This window comes from Euprymna scolopes, chromosome 38, assembly GCF_053919585.1.
Source record: "Euprymna scolopes isolate OS-2025 chromosome 38, ASM5391958v1, whole genome shotgun sequence".
In the NCBI taxonomy this organism is placed as follows: Eukaryota; Metazoa; Mollusca; class Cephalopoda; order Sepiida; family Sepiolidae; genus Euprymna; species Euprymna scolopes.
In genome coordinates, this window is record NC_136519.1 from 80,533,151 (window position 1) to 80,558,775 (window position 25,625).

General features: G+C 35.0%; 1 protein-coding gene and 1 long non-coding RNA gene across 6 annotated transcripts in view; one reads left to right on the top strand and one right to left on the bottom strand.

Moving 5' to 3' along the window:
- Positions 1 to 5,193: 5,193 nt before the first annotated feature.
- Positions 5,194 to 20,856, top strand: LOC145263215 (uncharacterized). 2 transcript variants are annotated; one of them, XR_013864493.1, is made up of 3 exons: positions 5,194 to 7,036; positions 18,287 to 18,538; positions 19,781 to 20,856. It is a non-coding gene; the product is annotated as an uncharacterized LOC145263215 (long non-coding RNA). The 2 variants fall into 2 exon arrangements; XR_013864494.1 differs by lacking the exon at positions 5,194 to 7,036 and adding an exon at positions 14,641 to 16,145.
- An 835-nt stretch (positions 20,857 to 21,691) lies between these two features.
- Positions 21,692 to 25,625, bottom strand: part of LOC145263214 (dual specificity protein phosphatase 14-like) — a 106,988-nt gene continuing 103,054 nt past the window's right edge. For 3 of the 4 annotated variants that reach the window (XM_080120299.1, XM_080120300.1, XM_080120298.1), the window contains exon 2: positions 21,692 to 23,116. In XM_080120299.1, coding sequence (XP_079976425.1) covers positions 21,844 to 22,395 — 552 coding nt within the window. In that variant the 5' untranslated portion in view covers positions 22,396 to 23,116 and the 3' untranslated portion in view covers positions 21,692 to 21,843. The remainder of the gene's footprint in view (positions 23,117 to 25,625) is intronic. The other variant, XR_013864492.1, reaches the window with a different exon arrangement.

Consider the following 25,625-nt stretch of genomic DNA (forward strand, 5'->3'; position numbering starts at 1 on the left):
GTTTTACTAGCAATAAATGTTACCATCCATTTGAGGCCCCATTCCAATATGGTCTGGCGGTCATTTTCTAACAATTCTGCCATTGTCTTAGATTTATGTACATCTGTTCTTCCCTCATGCATATTGTAGTGTTGTATTATCAGCAAATATACTCATCTCGGACACAATATTATCAGGGAGGTTGGTTATGAATATCAGGAATAATAATTGTCCAAGGATCAACCCCTTAGGCACTCCCACATTAATGTTATGCTGCTTGGATGTACATCCGTCAATGACAACCTGTATGCTTCTATTGTCTAAGAAGGATCTAAATATATTTAGTATATGTCCAGTTAATTCATTATTGAAGGAGGGGATCCAGTTAACATTATGGAAGGGTGGTGTTTCATATAATGTTTAATATTCAAGAAGGTAGATAAAAACACATTACCTTTCAGGTTTAAAGATGACAAACGAAGACTTTTATTCTCTCATCTGGATGATTGATGATCAGGAATTCAATTGCCTATTGGAGTTACATTTTCTTGTTTCCCTTTTTGGTTGCTTCCAAAAGCATTTAAGCTATCTCAACTGCTGTGACTCCCTGCTGTGTCTCTTCACCTTAAACTCAAATGTCTAATTTCGAACCCTTTTAACTGAATATATTGTAAACTATCTTTCTTTGTGACGTCAAAACGTGCTTCAGCCATGTGAATGTTTTCTCACATGGATTTACATACACACATGTCCAACACGTTTTTTTTTTTTTGCAACACAAAGAAAATTCCTAAATTTAATTGTTCATTCTCCTAACTCTGACATAATTAATATATTTAGTTATTTCTCAACAATGAACAATTGCTCTACATTCATAGGATTTCATTATACATTCACTTTTTCACTTTTAACTTTTGATTACTGGGTTCAATTCTAGCCTTTTCCTTTAATGAATATTTTCGAACTTATTTATGTTGTTTCACTACTTACTGGGATCTGTGCTCCTCCATATATAACACTGGCTCCAATTTTGTATGGACCTTTGTTATGATCAGGTGCAGCGAACTAAGTATTATGGTATCCATGCAGTTGATAGTTAGGGATTAATAGAGATTAATAAGGATTAATGGAGATTAATAGGGATTAATAGAGATTAATAGGGATTAATAGAGATTAATAGGGATTAATAAGGATTAATAGAGATTAATAAGGATTAATAGAGATTAATAGGGATTAGTCAACATAGTACCACATTTAGTCTAGAAGTTTACTCGGAAACTAATGAACTGATTTTGTCTGAAATTTTATGTCGACTTTTGCTACAACAAGGTGCAGCAAATTAAGTATTAAGGTGTCTGCTCGATGCACAGTTAGAAAGTAATAAGGGTTAATATTAAATTTAAAAATGAACACAAATTTAATCATATTCAAACATTAATTTGACATAAAACACACATTCTAAGTCAATGGGTTATAATTTTTTCCCTATTTTTACGTTTAGATATTTGTTATTCTATAATATTTAATCTCATGCTACTATGAGTTTGAAAAATCTCATGCGACTATGAGTTACAAAAAAATTGTGGGTGCTGTTTGTTTTTTGTTTCTTTTCCTTTTTTTGGGGGGGGGGAGAAGGGTGGGTCGCCCTGTATTTGGGGCTAACCCTCTCTGCTCACCTTACCATCCCAGATACTGTACCAAACCTTTTAATTAGTGATGGGGCTATTCCAATATTTTCCCCAATTCCGATACAATTACTGATTCCAATTCATTATAAATCTATAAATATCTAACTATAAAATGATTTTTTTTGTCTAGATTACAGTAAAAACACACTTTAAATAGGCATCTATTTTCACGAACGCAAAAACATGGGGTAATGTGTAGATTTTACTTTTACTGGTAGTTTAAAACCGACCCCCCCCCACCATAACTTGCTAGTTATATATATTTCTAGAATACAGTGCACTTAGAAAAAGGCGGCCTCTCTATACCATGCTAGAAAAATACTCATACCTGACAGTATCTCAAAACTTGCTCGTGTATGGACCATTGTTACCACATCTGGATTGCTGCATCTATGGCCTGGATATTTATGAGAAGGATTAGGGGGAGGAAAGGATGCTATAGAAGCCACAACCAAGAATACCTGAAATGAATAACGTTGGAAGTGTGTAGATTCTGACTCCATATAAAGACAGACGAATATTAATGGTTGAGAACCGATTTTATTTACTACCAACAATTTGTATTAGGAGAGGCAAAGTGTTCGTAGGATGGAATGTGATTTAACAAAGGAGATGAATGTTCGTAAAATGTTTGTAGGTATGTATGAATTGACAAGGAATGAATGTTCGTAAAATGTTTGTAGGTATGTATGAATTGACAAGGAATGAATGTTCGTAAAATGTTTGTAGGTATGTATGAATTGACAAGGAATGAATGTTCGTAAACTGTTTGTAGGTATGTATGAATTGACAAGGAATGAATGTTCGTAAAATGTTTGTAAGTATGTATGAATTGACAAGGAATGAATGTTCGTAAACTGTTTGTAGGTATGTATGAATTTACAAGGAATGAATGTTCTTAAAATGTAACTTATCTTTTAGACGATGGAGAGGGTTAGGGTAGGCCGGTCATCCTGCTGTCGGTGATGCGTGTCCTGACTTGTAACTGGAAAGCGAGTGACTTCTTTCATCAGCGCTAGCAGCCCGGCGTCTTCGTCTTCTTTCTCCTCCTCTCTCTTCTTTGGTTTGTGTAAATTAGGCATCGTTTAGAATTGAAGGCATTTTGGCCCATAACATGAGAGCGTAGTCGGCTTCAATTCACTGGTGCCTTATTTCTTTTTCTTCTTCATCTCTTTAGGTCGGGTGGGAGAATGTCCGTGCGTTCACTGGCGCAGTTGGGCGAAAATCTCCTGTTCCCTCCTCTCGATTCCCTCAAATACCTCGTTTTTATAGTCGCAAACTGGCTCTCAGCGACTGTGATATTTGAGGTGTTTATTTTAGGCGCGGAGCTCTGCCATTGGTTGATAATTATTTTGTGGTTATCTTATTTTTTTTCCCCAAGCGGAAGCGATGTGTGGAGCCATGTGCAAACGACGATTTTTTATTTTGTCTCCCATGGTGGATGCGTTAACATCCGGTTGGCTGCCAATTCTCATCATGTTCCCACACATCTACCAGTAGTCTTTCCCTCTTTGACAGGGCTAAAAAAAAGAGTCTCAAATCTAATAGGTTGCGTGCTATCAACCAAGTTCCAACCTCTGTCTCATCTCCGCAATGTTGCATCCTTGTGTCTGTTTCACAGTATTCTAATGGAATGTGCTCTGATGAACTCGTATCACTTGTGCCCCCTTGACATAAATACCCACGACTAACCTGATAAGCAGCAAAATCCCACCCCTTCAGTGTTGAGATCCCTAAATGCCAAAAAGCTTTCTACCTTATCAATTTTCATCATTTTTTTTATATAATCATCTTAAAAGTACAAGGAATATGTAGATACTATTGTTTTCATATGAAATCCAGTATTACGATTTCTGAAAATCTCGTCCCAATTCTGTAGAAGCGCTAATATTTTATTTGCTTGAAATTTATAATTTATATATTTTGGAGTCAAGCTTCATCCTCAGTATGAATAAAATAAAATACATATACGGTTTGAAAGCTAAATCACAATGCAACGATGAGGTTCCAAAATATATTTAAATTAAAAATTTCAAACAAGTAAAATATTTGTTTATTTTTGTAATATTGTGGTGTGATTTGGCTTTCAAACGTATCAGATATGTATTTTATTTTATTGTATTTGGCCTTTTCCAATGCATAATGTACGGATTAACTTAGGAAAGAACAAACAGAATAATATATAGATTTAAAATCCTCTTATCAATAATGTCCATTTTATCTGACGATATCCGTACAAATATTTCAGGTCAAATTTTACGCTGGTTTGATAAGAAAATAAGAATTGGGTCATTCTATTTTTTATTTCTCTGAAACAATGTTTAAAGACACGATATTTGCTTTTATCGAGTAATTAGATGACCTCTGACACAGTACGTTAACAATAATATCAATATTTTTTCTTAGTTTATCTGTCTGTCCCATTTTTTGCACGGAAACTACTGAGCTGATCTGGCTGAAATTTTCTAGGGATCTTTTTTATGAAAATGTGCAGCGAACTAAGTATTATGATATCTGTTTGACACAGCATTAGGGATTAATGAGGATTAGTATTTAATGCAAAAATGAACACAAATTTAACCACATTCAACCATCAATATATATATATATATATATATATATATATATCAATCTATATATCTATAAAAGTGAACGTGTCTGTGTGTCTGTCTGTCTGTGTACATTTCCCTACGCAATAACTCTGTCAATTTTTAGTCTATAGACTCGAAATTTGAAATACCGGGTACTGAGATTTGGGAAAATCGATGTGACGGGTGTCAGCCAGAAATTTGGCTGTTAAGGGGTCAAATTTCAACGATTTGACCTTTAAGAACTCTACCAAACTCCTCCGCCAATTTTGGGTCTAGACACTTGAAATTTTAGATATAGGTTCCTTGAACCTGGATCTAACTTAATAAAGTGATTTGAGCCCGAAACTATAAATTTTAAGGGGTCATAATAGGGGTCAAAGTTTTAAAAAATTAACCATTTTTTTTGTTTTTTTGCTTTTTTTGCACAGCATACACCTCCAAACACCCGAGCAACGCCGGGCACCCCTGCTAGTATATCTATATATATAAAAGGTGAATGTTTGTTAGTGTGTTTGTGCATGTGCATTTTTTCTGTATGTCTGCCAAAGGCTTTTTGGAGGAAGTTCTCCAGGGGCTTACTATGTCTTAGAACTTTTTATATACTCCTTAGATTATAATATCTACGATTTACGAAACAACGTCGTAAATATCTTTTATTTCAGCGACTTTTATCTTACAAAATTTGTGAATTCGTTTTCTCTGCTATGGCGGGATATTTGACCTAGAAAATCACCTGCATTTTTAAACGCTTATTTTTGACTGTTCTCAAGTTCCTGCCTTCATGGCGTCATGCTATGTCATCAGGCTATTAACTTCCAGGCTTCGTGTTCGAGCCTACCTCCCTCGCAAGACTTTTTTCGCTGATTTTTTTTTTTTTGTTTTTTTTCGCTTTTTTTTTTAATATTTAAACAGGGTTATTACTTTTGTTTTGATCTACTCCCCCCCCCCTCAACACACACACCTACAAACACTCGGGCAACGCCAGGCACCCCCGCTAGTTTGACATAAAACACAAATTCTAAATCAACAGGGTATAACTTTTGCCCATTGTTAACAGGCTAAAGGTTTAGTATTATATATCAGTGTTTGTTTTTTTTAAATATTTTAATATAATTTTGTTCGATCTAAGAAATTTGTTGCAAAATGCACAAAAATGTCACTCATCGTCTGCAATATTCCATGTTTACAAAGTTTATCTATATACACAGCTTTAAGCATTTCTGTTTGTCTGTCTGTTTCACTTTTTCTTGGAAACAACTGAGCCAATTTGACTGAAAGTTACACAGGGCGTCCAAAAAGTCACTGAAGGGTTGAAAATCTTCGTCATTTTATCATTAATGATTATTTTTTTTCTTTATTTCAGATATTTTACAGATAATGTTTTCGAAATTAATTATGCATAAGTATAGCATTTAACAACGTACGCAAGTTGTGAAATTGTTTTACCAAAATCAGAGGTCAATTGTTTTGATTCAAAGAGCTTATCGACAGCATTTTCAAGCCACCTTAAGGAAAGAGCCTATGTTAACAAACCCCAAGAGGGAGATTTTAATTCCCAATGTCTTAGTCAGACTGTGTTAAAATTACAGGAAGATATGAAAAATAAAGAATCTATTTAAATTCAAAACCTTCAGTGACTTTTTTGGACTTCAAAACCTTCAGTGACTTTTTTGGACTTGAAGTTCAAAATCTTTCAGTAACTTTTTGGACACCCTGTATATGGGCTTTTGTTACGATATGCTGCAGTGGTAACATTGTAACATTTCCAAACAATCATGCAACATAGTCGTTACATTTTAACATGAACCCGACGTTACATACAAAAGTCTCACAAGTGAACTAAGGAAAGAAATTTTGCTTTAGTTAAAAGAAAAGATATTTATTAATGGTTGTTTCATCACCAAACTGCTGACATGTATTTTCTAAGCCAGCTACAATAAGGTTGCATCCCTGCTTTTCCTCTCGGATTCAATTAACCGTTTCCCAATCTGCAACTACAACCAGCTGCTATGTCTGCCACTTTCCCCATGACACACGGTCGTCCGATAATTTTGTTAAAAGTTTGGAGGATTAACAAGTCCTGCATCTTGTTTAAAAGTTCCTTTTGCACCGACACATGCTTAAAAGTCTTGTCATGCTGCAAATTGGTTAAAAAAATAACTCCCTACTTTTCTTTACCTTTTCTTCCTTGATCCCTCTATGACATCACGTTTACACCACAGCTTGGTCATTTGCATAACAGTAGCTTTGTTATTCAGTAAACTAAGTATTATGATATTGATTCAATGCGCAGTAACGGATTAATAAGGATTAGAGGTATTTAGATGAAAAGTTAACAAAACGAAAACACGGTAAAAACAATCAAATAAACAATAAATAAATATTCCTATTTATTTACCCCCCCCCTTTCCTCACGAGGGAAGACTTAGACACAAAGTCGATTTTTAATGGGAAAAAAATCCAGTTCGCCAAAAAGGGGCACTCTGGATAAGAACAAAAAAAAAATTTTCTCTGTCATGAAGTACTTCTCCACTGACCGAGGACAGAAAAGGTGAATTGTAGCATCAGAACAGATACTACACTGTGATTAGTCAATAAATATTACATTCCTGCTTTCCTAGCTCATTTTTAAAAAATGTTTTTACGTTGTATTAAATTCTTTTTCTTTCATTGCAAATATTCATTTTTTTTTTATTGCATGAACAAGATGGCGATGATATCTCTTCTATAGGAAACAAGACTCGTTTTATATTATTTTAATTGGAATTCATTATTGAGGTGAGTATTATTTATTAATTTACTTTTTTGTTAAGTTCTCTTAGTTTTGGTATTTCAAAACAAGTCTTAATTTTTGGGAACTGTTCACACAACTATTCATTAGGAACGGAAGATGTGGAACATTTACGTAAAGTTTGTCCCAACTCCATCCTTGTCACACACTGTTTGACCAAGACAGTTTCTCACCCTCCCTATAGTTCAAACCTTGCTCCCTGTGACTTTTGGTTATTCCCTAAGCTTAAGAAAAATCTTAGAAACTGTTGTTATGAGGCAAGGAAATGAAAGAGACTGTGACAAGGATCTATGGAACCTTTCAGAAGTTTTTAGAACCGTACAACAAGTGTATTGCAGCTGGGGGACTAGAGTTTTCAATAAAAGTGCACATACAAAAAATGTCTGAAAACTTGAATAATTCGACCCCTGTCTTTCCAAGCTTATAACTACTTGAAAAATGTAATTCATACCCTAATTTTTTTTTTCAATTAAAGGAGCAAGGACCAAGGTTTCATTTAAAAAAAAATACAAACAACGTGTTTTTTTTTTGTTTTTTTTAAAAGGTTTCAAACTTCGGACTTTACAGGTAAATTTCCAAAAAACTTTTTTTTTTTGGTTTAAATTAGAATATATTATTTATTGATCTTTTATCTTCAATTTGTTATATATAAAACTTTGGTACATAAATTAATTATTTACTTTTTAATAGACATTTCAAAATGGGGTGCGTGAATTAATTCGACCCCTGTCTTTCCAAGCTTATAATTACTCGAAAAATGTAATTCAAACCCGAATTTATTTTCAATTAAAGGGGCAAGGACCAAGGTTTCATTTTTAAAAAAAATACAAACAACGTGGTTTAAAAAAAAAAAAAAGGTTTTAAACTTCGAACTTTACAGGTAAATTTAAAAAAAACTGTTCTTTTTTTTGTTTTAAGTTAGAATATATTATTTATTGATCTTTTAGGCACCGCCAAAACTGGGGGGGGGGGCAGGTAAGTACTTTCTGACGTGGACCGTCTTTTTAAAAATCTACCAAAAATCAGGTAATTATCCGATCAATACGAAATTTTCAGCGATTATTAAGAGAAGAATCAACTTTATAACAGTGTACTTATTTTTCATAAACGATATTTATATATATATTTTATTTTACTTACAACCCTCCCCCCTTGTTTTGAGGTGGTACAAATATACTTAAAATAATCATCTGAAACTGAACACAACATATTGTGTTGTTGTAAGGGACAGAAATATAGATTAAAAAAAAAAAAAACTTGTTTGCATACCTTATTTTGACGTCTGAATATCAGAACTTCGATTGTGTTTAATTATCCCGCTTTTGAGTTTTGAAGTGTAAAATTCGGTGAATATGTTAAGTAAAATAATTAATTTAAGTTAAGCAAAACAAAAAAATTTTTTTAAAATATTTATACGAAAAAAGCCATTTTAAAATCTTTGATAAATAAATTAACAATTTTTTTTTAGCGAGCCGAATAATGCATGACCATTATTAAACAAGGCATGCTTTGAAGAATTGATACAAAAAAAAAATTCGATAAATATTGTGCCCTTTGTGTTAAAAATAGCATCATTTTTTCGATCCTGTTTGAAAACGTTTGCCGCCTTTCGACTACGGTGGACCAAACGCGCTGAAATAATTTTTTTTATTCTGCTTTAAATTGACCCTCCCCCATTTTGGGGAGCCTGGCCCCCACACACATACACATTGAAAACCAAACTCATACAAATGGTCACCCATCTGGTACTGGCCAGCCTCAGCGTTAATAATACATTGAAATTTTCGTCACTGAAAAATAAGTTTTTTTTGCCTGTTTGGTCTTCCATAGTTTGCTTTTTATCGAATACAAACGTAAACAGTGTCGATCTAGACTCTAGATCGACGCGAAGTAACTAGTTGCCTATATGAATAAGTGGAATTATTTGAAATCGAGGTACTTATATTATAATATTTTTGCATATTCTCATAGAAAATCATCCTAAATCTTAGTTAGACAACAAATAAATAAATGAATTATTTCAAAAACCATTTAAAAAAAAATATTTATGTACGTTTTTTGTGCACGACAAAAAATGTCAATTGTTAACTTTTTGGGAAAATTTAACATTTAAAATTTAATTAAAAATAGTAGAAAAAGTTTTACATTATCCTGTTTTCTATATGATAAAATTCAGGGTTTTATCTTTCTGGAAAAAAAAGTTACTCAGAAATAATGGATTTGAATAAATGTAATTTCGTTTTAAAAAACAACTTGATTTTTCGGCCATTTTTGGCGGTGCCAAATCTTTTATCTTCAATTTGTGATATATAAAACTTTGGTACATTAATTAATTATTTACTTTTTAATTGACATTACAAAATAGGGGGGGGGCGTGAATAAAAAAAAAACACGTTTGTCTAAAATATTATATTCGGTTTATTGGAAATAGCATAAAATTTCACATTGACCCTGAAAATAGCGTAAAAATTGAATCAATAGAAAAATTTTGATAGATTTTTAAAGTTTAAAAATTGAAAAATACTGAACTCGTAACATTCAATTAATTTCATTACTGTTTTTTAAAAAATATTTCTATTACTTTTTATACAACTTTAATAGTTTATTTTGGAAGTATAATCCATAAAGAAAATAAAAACCCCACTTTTAAAAGAGAAATTACAAGTTTGTTTTTTTTTAAATATTTTATTCGCAGTTTCGTGTTAGGGGTGTCAAAAATTTCTACAAAAATTCTGATACACCTACTGCGTGTATGTGTGCACACGTGTATATGCATGTATGTGTGTGTGCGTGTGCGTACGAGTGCATGTATGGGTGTGTGCGTAAGTCAGCCATGTATAAAAAATGAGGACAGTTATGAATAATCGGCAAAATTAACATTTCGATAAAACCAAAATGTTTGCTTTTTTTTTCTTTGAAAAATAAAAACTGGCCTTTTTCTTAATCGGCAAATTATTAGCCATGTTTAAAAATAAAAGGACAGGTTTTTTTTTGGTTTTTTTTTTGTAACATTGTGATTTGATAAAATCAGCATTCTGATAAGAAGCTTTGTTTTTTGTGTGTGTGTTTTTTTTAGGGGGGGGTGCAAATATCTTTGTTCTGGTACATTATAGTTGGCTATCAGCATTCTGATAAGAAGCTTTGTTTTTTGTGTTTTTTTTTAAGGGATGGGGGTGCAATAGGTGTGTCAGAAATTTCGTGAAAAATAGTGAAAAATTCCACCCCGTCTTTCCAAGCTTATAACTCCTCGAAAAATGTAATTCAAGCCCTAATCTTTTTTTTTTAATTAAAGGAGCAAGCACCAAGGTTTCATTAAAAAACAAAAAACAACAAACAACGTGTTTTTTTTTTAAAAAAGGTTTTAAACTTCGGACTTTAGAGGTAAATTTCTAAAAAAAAAAAACACTACTTTTTTTGTTTTAAATTTGAATATATTTATTGACATTTTCTCTTCAATTTGTGATATATAACAGTTTGGTGAGTAAATTAATTATTTACTTTATAATAGACATTTCAAAATGGAAGGCATGAATTATTCGACCCCCTGTCTTTCCAAGCTTATAACTACTCGAAAAATGTAATTCAAGCCCTAATTTTTTTTTTCTCAATTAAAGGAGCAAGGACCAAGGTTTCATTAAAAAAAAAACAAAAGAAAAAACAAACAACGTGGTTAAAAAAAAAAGGTTTTAAACTTCGAACTTTACAAGTAAATTTCTAAAAAACACTATTTTTTTTGTTTTAAATTTGAATATATTATTTATTGACATTTTCTCTACAATTTGTGATATATAAAACTTTGGCGAGTAAATTAATTATTTACTTTTTAATAGACACTTGAAAATGGGGGGGGCGTGAATTTAAAAAAAAAAACGTTTGTCTAAAATATTATATTCGGTTTATTGGAAAGAGCATAAAATTTCACATTGACCCTGAAAATATCGTAAAAATAGAATCAATAGAAAAATTTTGATAGATTTTTAAAGTTTAAAAATTGAAAAATATTGAGTTCGTAAAATTCATTACTGTTTTAAAAAAATATTTCTATTACTTTTAAAACAACTTTAATAGTTTATTTTGGAAGTATAATCCATAAAGAAAATAACAACCCACTTGTAAAAGAGAAATTACGAGTTTTTTTATATTTTATTTGCAGTTTCGTGTTAGGGGTATCAAAAATTCCTACAAAAATTCTGATACACCTAGGGGTGCAAATATCTTTGTTTTGGTACATAATAGTTGGCTATCAAAAAAAATGCAAACTAAAATTGATCGAATAATAGAAGATTTTAGAACTATTTTTTACAAAAAAAAAAAAAAAAAATTGCTATTACGAGAACACGCACACACATGTACACACACATACATGCACACCTGCATGCACGTACACAGAAACACACACACATACATACATGCGCGCACACACACATACATGCACACGCATACACACATACATACACGCACACACATGCATACATGCAAACACACACGCACACAAACATACATGTGCACACACACACGTAAACGCACATATACAAGCGCACACATACATGCGCACACAGACACACATGCATGCACACATACATGCATGCACATGTATATACACATAGATGCATGCACGCACACATCCGTACACACATGTATCCACACACACATACATATATACATACGTACATACATGATGGCAGCAAACACGTTCTCGAGTATTGCCATTTCTTAATACATCACTGGCTCAAATGAGGCAGACATGAGCGCCACCAGCAGCACGTGCCAGACGGTAACTTCTATGAACTGTCTGCAGTCCTGCACATCTGATGTTATGGAGAGGCAAGGTGCGAATGAACTCAAAATCCGGGCCAACAAAAATGGAACCCGGGAATTGGATGACCTGGTCCTATGATGCAAGTCGGTTTATGGGTCAGGCCGTTGTATGGAACAAGGTTCGAATGAACTTAAATCCTGGCCGACAAAAATGAAACCCGGGAATGGGATGACCTGGAGATGACGTAATTCGGTCGCAGGTAAGACCAAAAGCAAACGCCAGGCTGGTCAAAATATGGTCAATGACGTCAATTGGTTTATGGGTCACCATGTCGAGGAAGTCCATAAAAGTGAGATGGTAAACAAAAACAAAGAAGAGACGCGGAAACGGAAAGAGAGACAGACGACGAGGAACTGCCTGTCACGTTCGCAACCTACACCTCTCCCACCACCACCTCCACCGCCGTATTGTGTATATATGAATGTTTACTAAATAAACCAAGTTTGTTTTATAACAAAGTGTCTCATTATTCATTGATAAATGAACAGCGATCATTTCAATCTAGACGATTTACAACAACATATGTATGACTGTCAACGTAAATGTCAAACACACTATCTCTCAGTCTATCTATCAAGATATTCAAAAATCTCTTCTTGTGAATTACAGGCTTGGTGCTCATGTAGTAGAATGTACCCTGTCTCTAGATATCTCACTAAGACTCTCCTAAGACGAACGACAACAATAATACAGAATATACGTCATCTTCATACCACCACTATATAACATGATGACTGGTCCAGGCTGTGGTGCCCTGAACACCTGCCGGATGTTCCAGAACCTTTATTTCCATTGACGCCCATATCTGCATCAGTCCTCATTAAATGTCCGTTTGCCATTTTAGGCTAAAGCCAGACTTTTTGTTATCAAGATACTCTCCGATGGTAAAATGTGTATTCCATTGCATATCAAGTAATGCCTGTGCTTAAAGCTTTTTATAATGAGGAAAGACTTTGCACCGACACAATCCCACTCTCTAAACAACTGCCACATTGAACCAAAAAGAAGAGCAAGTCAACATCATTGGATGCAGCAGTCATCGCAGGTTTTATATCAGAGTTTTCCTTCTCCTAGAGAGGTCGCCTTCACTACGGCTTACGGAGCCCGCTCCACCCATGATGCCATTTGATCCACATACATACATACATACATACATACATACACACACACATATACATACATACATACACACATACATACACACACATACATACATACATACACATACTTACATAATAATGATTGCAACGTCTTATCAGACGAGTGCCACTCCCTCAGACATTTAAAATCCATGAGCCCAAATGCCTGAGGGAGTATCTATACAAATATGATGTTACAGAGTCTTAGCTTTGTACGACAGCTAAGTCTCTCTCTCGGTTCAAAATGTTTAGATCCAGCAACAAGCAAGAGCAAGATAGCCAGCAACAAATTAAACTGCAGACCAGCTTAATGCGGGTACTGGTCTTACGCTTTATGTTTTTTTAAATCAGAGATTTGCTTCTCCTAGAAAGGTTGCCTTCACCACGGCTTACGGGAGCCCTCTCTACCCCAATACACATATACACACACACACAAATATACACGGTGCTAGTTGGCCGTTGACCCAGAAAAAGAGTTCCTTCGCCCTTTGGAAGGTCTTGTTTTTAATCCTTCATACATACACACATACATACATACACACATACATACATACATACACACATACATACATACGTACACATCTTTTTCAGATGGACAACTGCATGTCGGTGCTTCTCAATTAGGGAGTAAGAACAGCCTTTTCATATTTTTAGGAAAGCAGAAGAAACAGAGATTCTATTATCTGCATCTATTGACCGATTTAAATTTCTGAATTGCAAAGAGAATGTAAAACAATGTAATGTTAAAAATCATCTTGATGATATTTTGCTCATAACATCAACAAATTTGAAGCAAAGTATTGAGACATTATCAACCAATAAGAATCACCAAGTTTCCCATTAATTCTTTGGCTCCTGGTGATAGCATAACGCCGCTGCTATATATATATTTATATACACACGCACATATTTTAATGCGTCTAATGCAAGGGTTGGCAACCTACGACCCACAGGTCAGATCCAGCCTGTGAAGTCATTTTAACTGGCCTGCGAGCCTGATTACTAGTGATGGGACGATTCGAATATTTTTCCTGATTGCGATACATTTACTGATTTTGATTCTAATTCCTAATTTTTAGAGATTTATAAATCTCTAAATATTTAACGGGTTTGTATTACTGTACACATAGATTCGAAAAAGTTGTCAAAAAACAAATATATAACAAATAAATGTTATCAAAGCAAGATAAGTTACTTTTCTACCTAACTGGATATGTTTTCAGTGTTTTTATTCAATGTAACATGTTTATTCAACTCGAAAAACATATATTGTTTACCGATGTATTGGAAAATTCAAAATGGCGCCCGACTCTCTCTTTAACACGGTAAGTTCGGGAAAAGGTCTTATAAATAATAAACTAGACAAAATACTGTTAGAAAATCACTGAATATATGTCAAGCTATGTCACGGTAATATATATTGAGCGAGTTTCTAACAGTATTTTGTCTAGTTTTATATTTATAGCACCTTTTCCCAAACTTACCGTGTTAAAGAGAGAGTCGGGCGCCATTTTGAATTTTCCAATAATCGGTAAACACAGTATGTTTTTTTTTTCGAGCTGAATAAACATGTTACATTAAATAAAAACACTGAAAACATATCCAGTTAGGTAGAAAAGTAACTTATCTTGCTTTGATAACATTTATTTATTATATATTTGTTTGTTTGACAACTTTTTCGAATCTATGTGTACAGTAATACAAACCCTATTTAACTATAAAATTGTTATTTTACTGTGAAAAAGCGTGTTAAATGTGCGTATGTTTTCTCAAGCATAAAAACACACTTGTGTTTAAAGGGGTGATCTATAGATTTAAGTTTTACTGGTAGTTGAAAATCAATAAATATTTATTTTTTTCTTATTACTACCAGCAGTGGAAGATTTTGTCTTAAACAGAATAATTAAAAAAAAAAAAAAATGAAAGGAATCGTTTTTGGCATCAGAAAATAGGCACAAATTTTTCCGATTCTGACACCCCAGAAAGTTTTGATTTTTTTTCAGATTCCTGAATCCGATTCCGATTAATCGTCCCAACACTCCAGATTATCAATGACTGTTTTATACAGCATAATCACGTTGACACACCAGTTCTCACCAGATCACCGAAGTTAAGCAACGTTGAGCCTGGATAATACCAGATGGGTGACCATTTGGGAATTCTAAGCGTTGTGCTTTCCGCTTATCTCGGCATTGTTTCCAGTCGTCCTGTACCTTAACTTGCCACTGCTATGCAACAATGTCGACTCAGGAGAGGCGTGGTCGGAGACTGCGCAACTCTTGCCACACAAATTTCACGCGCAGGCACCCTTACAGTGGGTATCCATAGTCTGTCAAGACTGAAGGAAGCCACATTTTCAACGGTACTTACGCATAATTTGAACCAAACGTAACTCAGCGTCTGATCAGCTTTGCTCGGAACATGATGTCATGCGCTCGAGTTTGATTGTAATTTGACATAAGACGTCGATCAGCAAATCAATGCACTGTAAAGTAGCAGACGAATTACAATAAAACAACTTTATAAAAAAACAAACAAACAGAAAACAAAAAACTTGTTACGGTAGGTCGTTGTTTATTGGTTTATTTTTTGTTTTGTTTATTTTTTGTTTTGTTTATTTTTTTTCTGTTAAAATTATTACGTTTACATGTTTCTTTCGTTTTCTTTTTGTTTTTTTTGAGCAGCATTTTGTTATGCTTTCATAATCGGCAAAGCTCGGCAGTTAACATTGTGTCCTGAGCAATGCTGATCGGATGTTGAGTTACGTCTGCTTCAAATTATGCACAAGTATCATTTTTAACATGAGAGACGAACCTTTCGAATTCAACAAAAAGTCTACTGTTATCCGTTTCTCTGATCGACTCAATCGAATTAGAATACTACGATCACAAAAACAAGATCAAAGCCCAATCACTTCTATTTCGGCATTAAAAGTTTAAAACAAAATAAACATAAAATAAAAACTGACAACCGATTTGACTGACCGGCAACAAACATTAGCCAATGTCTGCCTTAAAAGGGACAATGTTGTCTCAGTCGGCTTTCTATTTCATTTCTCCAACAGCGACCCCCCCCTATCGCTTTCTCTTGCCACCTACCCTGGTTTAAGGATCCCCCAGAAGCAGCTAGCAGAAACAGGTATGTCGTTATGTTACGAGTATTTCATGTTCTGACACGCATGCACCAAAATCACAATATGACTCACAGATCGTTAAGATAGACATTAGGACACGAGGACAACAGTCCGTTATATGACAAACACCACGTACATATATTTATATGGCCTGTTAATTAAGAAGAATATATTATACGATTTAGAGATAACAAAACCCGTATACACAACATACGTTTAATTTGGTACCGTATATACGCGACCATATAGATACCTTCCCGCAATATAATACCGTGTTTAAATATATGGTTAAGTGGCAGTTGTAGTTATTTAGAACTGCTTTAAAGCTTCACTGCTCACTCATTTTTCGACCAAATTTCAAACAATTATTACAGTTTATAGATCACCTTAGCTGCTATATTGTGAAAAAAAAAGAATTTCAATTTTCTTTCAGTAAAACAAAAGTTATGATGAATTTACTGGTGTTCAAAATCATAAAAAAACGCAAGGAGGTGGGTGACGTTTTTTATGACTGGTTTCAATAGCAACCACGTCGCTCCAGCGACTACTGTTGCTACCAAGTGATACAGAAAGAATAAAAGGGAGATAATTGGGTGGGGGGGTATTGAAAGCAGACGAGTGCCGTACATTGTTATTACATATGTGTATGGTATGTTTATGGGGGCAAAAAATAAGACTGAAATTAAACAAAGAACAAGTGAATTTATTTGAAGTCTGGAAAAATCATGGATTACTATGGAAAAATACGAGCATGAAAAGTAATATGGTTAAGCTTAAACATGGAAAAGAAAAGAACAAGGTATTCTAGCAAAAAATATAATAAATTTATAACTTAAAATATTGCAACATTAAGAATTTAAAAAAAAAATCATATAATTTAACATTATATAATCAATTCTTTATGCTGCAATATTTTAAGTTATAAATTTATATTTTTTACTAGAATATCTTGTCTTTTTCTTTTCCAGTTTTAACAACTAGTCCTGTACTTTTCCATGTTTAAGCTTAACCATATTACTTTTCATGTTCGCATTTTTCTATTGTAATTTACACTTGTATATAACCAATAATTTGTGTTCTTTCTAAGACAGTAGACATCTTTAACTATCTTCACTTATAAAATCCAAGATAACTTTATTTCCTGATTGAACCTAAGAAATGTAAAAATTATATGATTTACTTATTTAAACAAAATAATTTAAACGATGATGACGTTTGAAAAGAAAAAGAAAAGATTTCCTTTTTCTTTTTTTTACATAAAATTTGTGAATTAAAAAAAATAACTTTTTTTAACTTTGAATTTTTATTTTCTATTTTTTATATGAATTTAAGAAATTGGAAACTTAGTTACCTCCCCTGTTAACTCTCGAATTCAAATCGGTAGATTTTGAAACAATATTTACAAGTGTCTCTTTTCATTAATAATTGTTTTTCTACCTGATCGTTTTTCATAGTTGTTGAATATGTTACTGCTTGAGACATGACAATTACGTAGGTACCATTTGTTTCAATTGAAATTCAATATTTTTTTTTTGTTATTATAATATAGATGTACCGACATTTCTTATGAAACGAAATAATGTGTTTCGACCAGACACTTGGGACTCAGACGAAAAAGAAACACGAATATACAAGTCAGAAAACCATAAAAGTGTATTTAACTTTAAATAAATACAAACACAAAATAAGTACGTTGCAAAACAATTGTGTTTGCGGCTTTTTAAGAAGTCCAAAAAGTTTGTATTTTAACGTCTTCAGTTTGACGGCCCCATTCAAGTTCAGAAAGAAGAGAGATGAAATAATATGTCTTTCCACCACAGAGGTTTGAACGAAAAAGGGAGTTTAAAGGGAATCTCTAGTCCCGCTTAATAAATAGGTTGCTGTGATTGGTCGATGAGCGGCACCTTTGACCAATGAGACAGGGCCTTATTTAAATTGTAAGGAAAGGAAATGAGAAGACGAAATTATATATAGAAACAAATGTTGTGGACATTTATTATTTATGAATTTGTAAATGCAACAAATGTAATCCAAGAAAATTTTCGTTTTCATTTGAAGTGATATATTGAGATAAACAAAAAGTTAATTAAAATTTAATATATTTTTTTTAATTAAATAAATCTTGGACGCATCTTTTCTTTTTCAGTTGAACTGTGTTGTGTTTTGTGCTGATGAAGCCTTTTTGTTTTGGGCATGTAGGGGAATATAAGGAACAACACCGAGTTACGGTGTAGAGAAAGGATCGATTTCCCTTAACACAGAGACAAGAGAAGAACGAGTTTGAGCATCGACAAGAGAACATGTGTTAACCCCTGTGGGCATAACGCCCACGGGAGAGACAGAGTAGAACTCTAGACTGATTGATTCCCCCCACTCTGTCGGTAAACCCACTATTGAAGTGAGTAATGTTTTATTGTGCTGTTCAGTATTGCAGTGTTGTCATTTGTTCATGTTTGTCAATAAATATTTGTCTATTGTACTTGTGTTACATTTAGGATTGATTTATGCTGGTAGGTAGTTTTGTATGAACCTTAACTTTTACCACAGGCAAAATTTTGGTAAATTTTATTTATTGCGCACTATTGCCCTCATCTTTTCCCAGTTATTTCCTGACGTTTCAGCCAACTATTCCTCTGACCTTCTTCAGGTGGTAACCGCGACGGGATAGGAACTCCAAATCTCCTAACTGAATCCACTTCAATTACTGCCTTCCGTAGTTGTTGTTGTCTCACCACATTTTGGCCAAGTAAGCCTCTGGCCAGCTTTCGGGGTCCTGGATATGACCTTAAACTATATCCGATGGTGAGGCCCCAGCTTGCAGGCCTTAGGGAGTGTGGAGCCACCCTTTAATTGCCATTGCTCCCAGCTCCACTCTGACCCAGAGCGGTAGTACCTGTTAGGGTCCCAACTATGGGTTAAATAGAATACGACGTAAAAAACAGATACACTATATTAAAAAATTGTTCTTCAAAATCACCAGATTCGGCATTAAATAACCTGAAAAGGGTTGATATGCTGTAAAACAAAACAACCAACCAACCAGCTTTGGGTAGGATTGAAACCGCTATCTTCAGACAATTCTCACCTGGAACCGTAGAGATTCAACGCCTCTATCAACTGCGCCACGGGCCCCGAAGGGTGATCAAGGTTGAATATTTTGATCTTATAAATCCATGTTTATTTATTATCTGATCTTCCACGGTCGGGTCCGTACCGAATGGTATATATATTTATTTTAATTGGAATTCATTATTGAGATGAGTATTATTTATTAATTTTATTTATCGCGGACCACCTGACGAATGCGAGAGGAATAGTTGGCCGAAACGTTGTGAAATAGCAACTAAAAAAGATTAGGATAATATTCTGCAATAAAAAAATTAATAAATAATACTCATCTCAATAATGAATTCCAATAAAATAATATAAAATTTTGGTAAACCATAAATGTGTGTATTTACAAAAAATAGGCAGAAACAATTGTTTATGAATAAACTGTTCTGATTCAACTAAGATTATAAATTATTAAATTATCTATCTGTTTATATAAAACCAAAATAATTTATAAATTCGATAACATTTCGTCTTTATTTCAAGACTTCCTCAAAATGAATGCACTATTTTCTCTCGTGCTTTGCAGCAGGATCATTTACAAACAACAACAACAACAACGTTAAATTATCTCCCTTTGAATGAAGATAGAACGAGTTTTATTCCTTTGGTTTTTAGAGCGTCTATGACTGGAATTATTTGAAGAGTAAACTGACAAAGCCTATTCAGAATCACACCTCCTACTGATGAGACGAACACCAAAGTGGTCCCTTATATGATTTTGACTGTGATGATCCTTTTAAGTAAGTTCAAGAATAGTCTGGATGTTATTTTGATAACATTACTTTTTAGATAAAAATCTGGGAGGTTATTGTCCGTTAAGTGTGAATCCCAATTAGAATCTTACCTACTGATGAGGTGATCACTAAAGTAATCCCTTATATCGTTGAACGGTAATTAAACTAAGACTGTTGGATTTTAATGGCTGAAACTAGGTGGACAAGTCAGCTGTGGATTGAAATTTAATCGATGAAAATATTTGATTTATTTTCAATATTTTGTCTTTGGAACAAGAAAATTTAACCCTCTAGGGCCTGAAGATATTAATACTTATTTATACATATTAATAAAAATTCTGAAATTTTAAATTATAGATTTTATTGGATCAAGAATCATGAATCTAAACAAAAAAAGTGAATTCATTTAAAAACGTAGCAGAAATAAATGGAACTTTTTTCTTTTAACGAATCAATGCCTCTCCCCTGTGTTATTTGGCCACATACTGACTAATCAGGGGTACGGTGCACTGATCCTTCCTATCCCCTAAGGAAATCGGCCAGCATCCGGTTTTAAGAATAACAACTCGTCCTTACTGAGAGAGACACCAAACAGAACGGACCTCCTTTTTCTTCTCTCTCTCTACATCGGTGTTATTCTTACCGGTATCGACGATTCCACTGGGAATAACTACCGCGATAGCACCGGGTAGCCAGAGTTCAGCTTTTGACAGGGAACATATCACATTCTCATTAATAAACCTTTGCTGTGTTACATTTTATGAAGTTGTTGTGTTCGTCATTTCAGAAGCTTGTATTGAATTATTTATTTTATTAGGTTGTGCCCTAAAAACATTCAAACCCCTAAAAATACTTGAAAGTTATCAAATGTGCCATATCTGTCCCCTTCGCTCTAATCTTTTTTTTTTTTTACATGGAGGTCACCACCTATCAAGGCCCGAAGGCCACTCAGGGATAAGGGTTATTGCGTGTACAGTAATCAATGAGATAGTATTGTAGTAATCATTAGTATTGGGGGTTTTGATAGAGTGTCTTACTTAAGGGGGCGGTTTGTCAGGAGTTTGTTTATGTTGGACTTGAAGACGTCCAAGTTGTAGTCAGGTGGGAAACAGGCAAGCGGCAAAGAGTTCCACTGGCGTGCAGTTCTAAGAAAGAAGCTTTGCTCATGGAATCTACGTTTGGATTTAGGCACAGATAAAGAGTGGGGAAAATTGTTGACAGTAGTTTCAGCCAGACGGGTGTTTCTCGTGAAAGATTGGCGAGGGGGGGACGAGGGATTGGAGCTCAGACGAGCACCTGCCATGGAAATAGCGATAAAACAAAGACAGGCTCGCAACGTCTCTTCTGTGGGAGAGAGGTTGCAGGGAAGAGAAAAGGGCATCCCCCACTAAACCACAAAGTCTATTTTGTACTCTGTCAAGGCAGGATAGTCTGTTTTTAGCAGCTCCTGCCCAGACGTGGCAGCAGTACTCCATCCTTGGACGTACTTGGTTTTTATACAGATAGAGACTTGCAGCAGTAGTGAGATATCTAATTGAGCGGTAGAAGGATCCCACTATTTTCCCAGCGTCCCTGGCAACAGATTTGATGTACGTGTTCCATTTCAGATCAGGAGTAACGGTCAAACCCAGTGCGCCATATATGGCACGGGCGGCCCTAGAGGGTTAAACAAAAATAAAATCTAAAAAAAAACAACAAAAATGTTCATGAAAGACGTTTTTAATATAATTTTTTTTAAATATAAAAAAACGTTATTACCAAAAACAGCTTAACAACCAAAGATATAATTAAACATTTTTTTGTAACTTAACAAAATAAAAGTAATTATAATAAAAATAAAAATAATAAAAAGATTTTAACGGTAGCGTGAGCTCCGTGCTGTCATGGCGATGTGTGTTGCTTCTTCAGCATAAACGTCCGGAATCATCCCCATATTAGAATGGACCATTCTCACGCTGTTCGTCCCGAAGATGCGCTTCTCGTAGTCAATAAGTTGCCGCCAGAAACCCACGTTCGGGTGGATCACCGAGCGCTTTCTCTTCACGTGCCGGTACGCCTGATGCAGGCTCATTCGTTCGTACTTCATTAGATAGGCGATGCAGAGGCTGGCCGAACGGCTGATGCCAGCCACGCAATGTATCAGGACCCGGCCGCCTTTGTGACTCACGTGTCTGATGAGATCGGCGCAGCGGTCAAAGTAGATCCCAAGGTGGGCCCGGGAAGAGTCATCCACTTGAATGTTGATGCATTCAACATCCGGGGCTTTAAAGTTCGGGACGTCGAGGGTGCAGTTAATAATGTGAGTGATCATCCTCTGGCGGATGCGGTCATGTCGTACAGCGGCAGCCGCACTCAGAAACAGGCAGTCAGTTATTTCGGCAATCTGCGTGAACATGGCAAGATCCATGTCGACTTGGTTGTTGACGATCTTCGGCGGGAAAACTGTCTGGATGTAATCGGCGTCAGTCACCAATACCGCAGAAGAAGAGGATGGTGGGGAAGAGGGTGAGGATGAGGAAGAAGAGGAAGGGGTCTTGGGATGTGAAGAGGACGAGGAAGAAGGGGAGGAGGAAGAAGGGGAGGAGGAAGATGGGGAGTAAAAAGAGGGAGAAAAAGGAGTCTTGGGATGTGAAGAGGACGAGGAAGAGCTGGAGGAGGAAGTGGGAGAGGAAAGGGTCTTGTGATGTGAAGAAGACGAGGAAGAAGTGGAGGAGGAAGAGGGGGAGTAAAAAGAGGGAGAAAAAGGGGTCTTGGGATGTGAAGAGAGCGAGGAAGAAGGGGAGGAGGAAGCGGGAGAGTAAGAAGAGGGAGGAGGAGGGGTCCTGGGATGTGATGACCTACTCGTAGAGTGCGACTTGGCTGGGGTGGTTCTTTTGTCGTTGCATTGGAGCGGTGTCGGTGGAGAAGATGCTGCTCTGGGCCAACGCCGTAGGCGGTAAGCAGCTGAGGAGAGCGGCGACGTGTACAAGGGGACCGGAGGGACGGAAAAAGATGGAGACGATGAAAACGAAGATGGAGACAAAGTCAAGAATGATGAATCTGGATACCGGATCAGGTCGTCCTCGAAGGAAAGTCTCGGTCGACGATACGAAGCGTAGGAGGCTGTCAGTGCAGGTTTGGAGGTTTTACTAAAAAGATAAAAAAACAAAAAAGTAAAATTATAAAGAATACATTGTATTTTTTTAATGATTTTATAACAGTTATATATATATATATATATATATATATATATATATTTATATATAAGCCGTGGTGAAGGCAACCTTTCTAGGAGAAGCAAATCTCTGATTTAAAAAAAAAACAAAGTGGGAGACCAGTACCCGCATTAAGCTGGTCTGCAGTTTAACTTGTTGCTGGCTATCTTGCTCTTGCTTGTTGCTCGATCTCAACATTTTGAACCGAGAGAGAGATTTAGCTGTCGTACAAAGCTAAGACTCTGTAACATCATCTGTGTATAGATACTCCCTCAGACATTTGTCTATTAAAATGGTCCTGTGGCGATGGAAGTCATTTTTGGGCTTATGGACTTTAAGTGTCTGAGGGAGTGGTACTCGTCTGACAAGACGCTGCAATCATCATATATATATATATATATATATATATATATATATATAATTTTATAAGTTCCAACTCTCAGCGACTATCGATGAGAATTTAACAAATGGAGGCTCGTTGGAAAGGTAATGAATTGCTTTATGTAGTGGGCTATGTGATATTTGCCCTTAAGATCGCACATTAAGGGGATCATCCCTCATTCAGAGCCTATTTTTGACACTTTGTTACAGTCATAAAATATTTCAATCATAGTCATTTATTATCCTAGTTTTGCATATGAATTACAAAATATCTGATATTTCCCTCAAACCTTTCGCCTTGACGGAGGGGACACTAAAACTTGCTGCTATGGTTTCAAATGATCTGAAATAACAGAAAGGTGAGACTTTATTCCAAATATTTCTCATACGTTAAACCTCCCCTCTTTGGTTTTTATACATAAAGTAAATTTCACAGTGCATAAGGATTATTTGATACTGGAGATATTCATAATCGTACCTTGTTTTCAAATGAGGGGAGAAATAACACATGAGAAATATTTGGAATCAAGTCTCCCCCTTGCTGTTATTTCAGATCATATGAAACTATAGCAGCACGGTTTAGTCACCCCTCCATCAAGACCAGAGATTTTGGGGTATATATATACAGTATCGGCCATAATATAAGGAACGGAAAAAAATTTACAATTATTCATGTATATTTCAAAAATTAGTGCATGGATTTTTCTGAAATACTCAGAATAAACAAATAGAACCAATGTGTATAAACTAGTACCAAAAAAAAAAAAAAAAATTACGATTCAATATTGAGAAATATTTTAGTTTAAAATTATATCTGTGGATTTATCCTGGCCAAAAGTTAAGGAACGAAATAGAAAATTTATTTTTAAGAGACTAAACTTTACATAAAAATAGCTAGTTTTTAATATTGGAACTGCTGATAAGCACAACAAAGAAAAATGGCGTCACCGACTCGCAAAACTCTGACTCCAAGAAAAAAAATTTTTTTAGACAATTACAAAGAAAAGAAATCAATTTCAACAATTTCTTACATCGTTTGAGGATCAAAAAGTGTTGTTCATCGTGTGATAGCTCGATATAAGAATAAAAATACATTAGAACCACCCCCTAAAACCGGCAGACCCCCTAAAACGTCTCAAAGAGAAGATAGGATTATGGTAAGGCAGGCTCTTAGTGACTGATTCAAATCCGCAACATCAATTTCTCGTGATTTTTATGAACAGACTGGGAAAAATATATCTAACTGTTTCTCGACGGTTAGCAGCTGCCGGACTGCATGCCAGGGTGCCAGTATCTAAACCCTTGATCTCCAAGAAGAACAAAAATAGACGTTTGAAGTTTGCCCATGAGCATGTCGTCTGGACTGATGAACAATGGGCTAAGGTTCACTTCAGCGATGAATCCAAGTTCAATTTGTTTGGATCTGATGGAAAGAAGCATGTACGGCATAAAGCATGTGAACGATTATCCTCCAAATGTGTTAAAAAGACACTTAAATTCGGAGGGGGAAGTGTAATGGTGTGGGGTATGATATCCTCGGAAGGAGTTGGCCCTCTAGTTCGAATCTATGGTAGGGTTAATAATGCGGCTCCTTCAACAACATGTCATTGAGAGCTTACACCTTTCACCTAATCAGCCAAGCATTTTTATGCAAGATAACGCCCCTTGCCATAAAGCTAAAAAAGCGATAAGTTACCTCGAGGAAGAAGAAATAAGAGTAATGGACTGGCCAGCGCAGAGTCCGGATCTGAATCCGATAGAAAATGTTTGGAAAATGATTAGAGAAAGAGCACAGACGAGGAATCCCCAAAATCAAAATCATTTGTGGGATTTATTGAAGGAAGAGTGGGAAAAGATAAATCCTGAATTTTGCAAGAAACTAATCCAGTCTTGTGGTCGAAGATGCAGTGAGGTCATAAAGAATAAAGGGATGTTCACTAAATATTGAATGAATTTATTTTTTAAAACATTTGCATTAAAAAAACATAAAGTTTCTATTTCGTTCCTTAACTTTTGGCCAGGATAAATCCACAGATATAATTTAAAACTAAAATATTTCTCA